This window comes from Asparagus officinalis, chromosome 8 (genome assembly GCF_001876935.1).
Source record: "Asparagus officinalis chromosome 8, Aspof.V1, whole genome shotgun sequence".
NCBI classification, from domain to species: Eukaryota; Viridiplantae; Streptophyta; class Magnoliopsida; order Asparagales; family Asparagaceae; genus Asparagus; species Asparagus officinalis.
In genome coordinates this window covers 19,210,267-19,216,638 of record NC_033801.1, presented here as the reverse complement: position 1 = coordinate 19,216,638, position 6,372 = coordinate 19,210,267, and the positions used below count along the sequence as shown (strand labels likewise).

At 33.4% G+C, this 6,372-nt stretch overlaps 1 protein-coding gene across 2 annotated transcripts in view; it reads right to left on the bottom strand.

Moving 5' to 3' along the window:
* The window catches only part of LOC109851217 (phospholipid-transporting ATPase 3), a 41,885-nt gene that overhangs the window by 27,576 nt on the left and 7,937 nt on the right, over positions 1-6,372 (bottom strand). For both annotated transcript variants that reach the window (XM_020421253.1, XM_020421254.1), the window contains 8 exons: positions 5,253-5,330; positions 5,063-5,159; positions 4,224-4,330; positions 1,281-1,346; positions 1,051-1,172; positions 530-614; positions 356-433; positions 153-269 (listed from right to left, as the gene is read on the bottom strand). In XM_020421253.1, the coding sequence (XP_020276842.1) occupies positions 153-269; positions 356-433; positions 530-614; positions 1,051-1,172; positions 1,281-1,346; positions 4,224-4,330; positions 5,063-5,159; positions 5,253-5,330 (750 nt within the window). The remainder of the gene's footprint in view (positions 1-152; positions 270-355; positions 434-529; positions 615-1,050; positions 1,173-1,280; positions 1,347-4,223; positions 4,331-5,062; positions 5,160-5,252; positions 5,331-6,372) is intronic.

Genomic DNA, 6,372 nt, shown 5'->3' with positions numbered 1-6,372 from the left:
TAAGCGTTAAGCAGCTAGTTAAGCTAGTTACAAACAGATAGTAATTTATTTATCTCCCGATTTAACATAGAGCATGATAGAACATATATAAACTGAAAAGGTACAAACCGAAGCCGAAACCTAAATGATTTAATTACTAAGATGACAATTACCTGTCCAAGCTCCTCATTCAAATTCGACGTACGAGCCAATGCGGGGGTGTTGCTTTCTACATGATACATATGTATATCTTTGTTTATAAACTGGGTGGACTGGATAAACTTGATCATCTGAAAAATAAAAATGCAGAAATTAAAATGTAAATGACATAAGAAATACAAACCACAGAATGAGTTCTGTTTTTTATAAATCCCACCTCAATGGATACATATAGAGATATAGGTATGATGGTTGAATACAATGTTATTAACGTAAACATTGAAAGAATTGCAACCTGCAGAAAAGAACAACAATTTTATGTAGTAAATATAACTTTTTTATTAAAAAATCAATTCTCATAGCACTAAACTGAAAAAGGACAGATACGTACCAGAAATCTATTGTTAGGATTGAACTGATTGTCCACTTTCCCAAAAAGACCTAGGTAATAATATTTGCTATCGATGAACACTCCACTGAAATGAAAAGTTAAATAACGTACTATTAATTAAGCTAATAAAATAAATATGCATTCTAGTCTAAGTTAATGATGTGCGAAAATAAAATGATAGAAAATAAAATTTTATTTTCTTCATGATGGTCTGGCTTTAAGACAAACATATGTTTGTTTATCATAATGATTAACTCAACTAGGCATTGGATGGTAGAAGCATCCTCCACCATGCTCACAACTTCTAGTACTGTGTTCAAGAATCACCAGTGTTAATGTAAACCAGATCTTGAAGTCTATCAAATTGAAGTAGAAGTCAACTAGAGAAAACTAAACAAGCAGATTTTAGACAAAACCTTGCAAAATGTTAGCTCCCTATGGATCCAAGAACGCACATGAAAAAGAGAAACCCAAATAACGCCAGTATAAGTTTATCAAGTTTATCAAGATGGGTGTATTACCTCCCTATGGATCCAAGAACGCACATGAAAAAGAGAAACCCAAATAGCGCCAGTATAAGTTTATCAAGTTTCCTCTCCAACGTACTTCTTTTAGAAGGAACGTTCATTGAGTTCATCATAACCTGTGGTAAAATGGGTGAAGAACATAAGCAGCAAACATACAAAAACACACAAGCCCTAGTAAATAAAGGAATATATTGTTGCCTTCGCATTCCAAAGAAGAAACGCACTTTTGTTTCATGCCCTGTAAATATGATGGCCCCAACAATGTAATCAGTATTCCGAAGGCTACACCCCTGCATGATTAATAGTATTGAGATAATAGGTCGATACAATTTAATGGAAAGACTGATAATTCCAGACTAACAGCAGCATGTAGTCTATAAAAATCTTCTGAAACATTCAAAAGGATAAGTCAAATCACATCAAGAACACAACTATCTGAACTAATAACAAAAAGAACGCAGTTTACAACATGGCCATCACGAATGACAAGTTTGTACGAACCACCTAGTTAATAAAAAGGAGTTCTGGAACAATACATATGGAGCTTCAAAAGAATCATCTTACAATCCTTCTAACAACTACAATTCTCATGACTGTATGCACAAAAAAGTAACTGATCCCCTACCAAACTAAGCCAGCAATAGAGGTTGCTATCGACCTGACTGCTAGCACATGACTGCCCAACTGTAAACGTATGGACCTTACATATATTGTTTTGTTCATAGAACTCCCTATCAAAGGCATGTGTTTGTTACATCACCGAAGAATCTTGCTGCATCATGCACCAGAACTCATCAATTCACCCGATAAAAGACATATTTCTTAGCAAGTAGCATGGAATACTTAGCAACATTTCACTAATAACATATATATATATATATATATATATATATATATAATATATTATATATAATATATATATATATATATACATATATATATATATATATATACATATATATATATATATATATATATTATAATATATATATATATGTATATGTATATGTATATGTATATGTAATATATGTACATATATATATATTATAATATATATATATATAATATATATATATATATATATATATATATATAATGCATATATATATATACATATATATATATATAACAATATATATATGTATATATATATAATACTTTGATAAGTTGTCACTTTAACATCTAGAGAACACAATCACTGCCTGAGATATACAATATGCTGATAGGTTATGAGATAACATTAAAAAATTAAATCTCAGATTCGGTTGAAGCGGTATGGTATAGAAACTACATCTGATTTTTCTCGAAAATCAAAAAGTTGATGAATAATCATATCACGGAGCAATGGGCTACGAGATAGTCCTAACTACATGATAATATTAATGAAGTTAAGAGCCAATACACATTAATGCATATAAGTCGCAGATAGCTTTTATCTTATTAGCATACTCTGAAAACAAGGAGTAAAGCTATATCATATTTTATATTATAGAAATTCTGTGCATATAGATCTGAGCAACTCTACATCAGACTGCCTTTTCCTGAAACCAGAACATTTGATGTTTCAATTGTTTCTCCTTGCAGTACAATTATGTTAAACTACAGCATGCTATCCTTATATTATATGTGAAGGTACAGCATGCTGCTATGCAATAAGTCATGCTATATTTATCTGTTTCAAGATGTGATAATAAATGCTATCATTGCCATAAAAATTATACAACCTAACTACATGAAATTAATATGCATGCTGGATATGTTGGATATGTGCTATTAAACATAACATAAGTATGCGTCGTTTAGAGTTATATTCCATACTTGATTAGACTGTTCTCTATTTCATCGATAAAATTTATTTTTATTTACAAAATGAAACAATTAGTGTCTCCAGGCTAGTGTTAGAGGAGCACTTGAGAGCTGCTCCTGATTAATTCCCTTCCACAGAACAATTGCAAGTAGAAAAAGTGTACAAATATATCAAAGAAAACTAGCAACACTTGAGGAACACAGGCAAAATGCCACAAACTAAAGCTTATATATTGAATCGCCAACAAAATAACTCAGAATTCTCTCTATGGTGAGCAGTTGAGCAATAAAGAGCATCCGCAGCCAATTGCAATGACAAGTTTATCGGTAGCCCTTTGGAGAAAGTTGTGGTAGGGACAGAAAAAAAGCACATGAGAGGCAGATATTATGGTTCCGCATTTTAATGTCAGAACTGAAATTGCTTCTCAGCTTAGGTCTTTATTTGTAATTTGTTTCCAGCTGCAAAGGTGACCTGCATCAGAATTGGGGAACAGGAAGTGCCATTTGTTTGTGATTTCTTTTAAAATCTGAAGGGTGCTTTAACCTAATAATTAAATTTCAATTTACTTGAATACATAAGATATAATGGTCATGTTTGCTGCATCATATGCTTGTTATTAGTGTGTTCTGAAATGAAATAGTTATTGGGGACAAAGTAATGGAATATTGTCTGCTTTCTAGAAGGCCAAATATTTGTCGCTGGAAATTCTGCATGATAATTCCAAGGTAAATGTTTCTTTTGATATTTGAATATCGTACATGCACGTGTTTGCTTATTGCTCAGTGCTGCTTAGATGCCCAATGAAGGAAAGATCTTCAAGTGGGAGGAGAAAGAGAGATGAAATAATGCGAGAGATTGATAGAAATAGAGAATGAGGAAGCTGAGACAAATAAAGAATGGTGAGAGAGCTGCACAAGCGAGACACAAACATGAGAGAATACATTTTTGTCTCTCTAAGCCACATCATTTGCTGCTTCCCTATAGGGGGGAAAAAACCGCACAATCCTGACAGAAATAATTTGTCAACGTCAAGGGATATTCTTGGCTTTTCGGGTTTTTTAATATTGTATCATATAGTTTAGCAGACATGGGTGAGAATGGGTATTGACTCCACTGAGCTTTTAAGTATTTTCAGAACTATGTGCCGCATGGGCTTTCAAAAGAATGGGAAATCCGTTACAAACAGTTGGTAAGGAAATATTTTTTCCCCCTGCATATAATAACATAGCATACAAACAGATACAGTTAAACAACCACATACTTATTGAATTAATAAAACCACTTAGCAGCAAACCAACATGTAAAAGAGAACCTATGCTATCTTACAGCTACATAGAAAAAAAAAGGAACAAGGCCTCACTCTTAGCAATAACTGGTTTGGAGATAGAGGTAATGTCTGCTTTTGAATGATAAGGTTTCCAGTAAAAGTGTACAGAGAGTTGTTTGGCTGTTCACACTGTATTTCACCTGCACGTGAACATCGAAACTCAAGAAAAATAAAAAAGAACTCAAGGGCTAAAGATGCAAGATCAGAAGCGCTCCAAAAACGATCGACGATTCCTGGCAGACATTATTAGACTAACACATCAAATGTGCATATAAGTATTCCTTTCATCAAAACCCAAGCCTTGTTTCGTACGCAGGAATGGGTGTGAATGGAATGCCCATTCCAACTTCTCTTTCATGTGGCACTAAACACAACTTCTTTTAGGAAGCTAGAATGCACAATCCCACTTTATATGAGAATAAGCATTCCCAATGAGATGGTACGGAATGGAGATTCCCACTTACTTGGGAATCAAAAAATTGAACCAAATTCCAAATATGCCTTGATTGCTTACTAATTACGCATACCAAAAATAAAAAATATTGTCGTTCCCACTTCATTCTCTAATCACACCCAAACATGAGGATGGGAATGAGCATTCCATTCTCACACTGATTCCATTTCTTATTTTGTTACATTCTCACTTGACTCGATTCTTGCATACCAAACGAGGAGTAAATAACATTGGTGACTAAATTTTGAAAAACAAAATTATAAAAAATGAATAAATAAGTAAATAACATTTCAGCTTTCTCCCTTATGAATGTTGTCGAAACTTTATAATGTAAGTTAACCGTACTCTCAAAAACTAAGGTGAGTTGAATTCCAGTTCACATGAGATTTAACATAGGTGCAAGAATCACTATAATAACCTTTGAATTCAGCAGCTTTCTCAGGAAGAAGGTAATCCCATGTTCTCTCCAGTGCTTTTCTGATCTTCAAATTTGTCTCCCCATCAAGGTTTGCAGTCTACAGTGAAAACTTTGAAATCAATAATAAAATTTAAACACCAGAGAAATTGTTTTTCCACATAGATTTCAATCTTAACATTTTCTAGTAAACCTCAATATAACAGACACCATCAGGATTTGAACTTGCAAGGAACAACAAATCCGCAGGGAAAAAACCATCCTGCTTAACCTGCAAAAAGAGATGTAATCAGCATTACCTCCCCAATCAAACAGTTTATAGATCGAGTCTTAAAATAGGACAGATATCATATTCACTCCTTGTGGACTATAGGAGAGTCATGAATTTGTATATCAACTATGACCTTAACAAATTCCATCTTTTACTTGAAGTCGAAAGATTTTATGTGATGCCATTAGGTTTCATGAGAATTGTACTATGGATATCGGGAAGATCTCCCTGATAACAACTTGAACTTTTTATCTTATGCCTATCCTACCACGGTTCCATGAACCATGAATTTGGCATCATTCATAAGATTGATGTCACAAGACTAACAGAAAAAGATAATCCACAAACAGAAACAGACAATCTTTCATTGGGAACCTTAAGATTATTTGGTTGGTTGTATGGCCATGGGCATGCGCTATGCAAGTTTGGATGTTACATGGTATAAAAGGGGTTGACAATAAGAACAAATTTTGTCTCTGAACATTGAGAAGTCAGAAGTAGCAATACTAAGGACATTTCAATAATTACTCATGTGGTATTTGTGTACATGTATATAGAGAAGAGATGTTGACAACTTGACATATAATCCAAATAGCGTATGAGGAGTGTTTCAAATTAAAACATGTACTATATAATTAAGATATGCATATTCAAGAAGTGTCCAAGAAATTTAGGTATGGCTATAGGTAAGGGTACATGTCTGGTACGGGGACGGCTTTCAAATAGATTATAGAAGTAGCAGGTAGAAAACTAAGGATTCTGAGAATAGAAACTTGCAGCTTTTCGAAAAACAGAAAAGAAAGTTAAACAACTTCAATCATAAAAATATAATGACAATTCTAATTGGCATCCAACAACCAAAATTCAAACTCTTGCAAAGTCATCGTGTGTCTCAAAAACCGCAACCAAGCCTACAGACAAAGGTTAAATTACAGTGCTAAATGCATTAAAAGAACTTGTTAAATCAATTAGACACTAGTTCTTTGTTTCATTTTGGATTATCAATTTTGGTGGTCCAGGTCAAGAGCACACCAGTGAATCA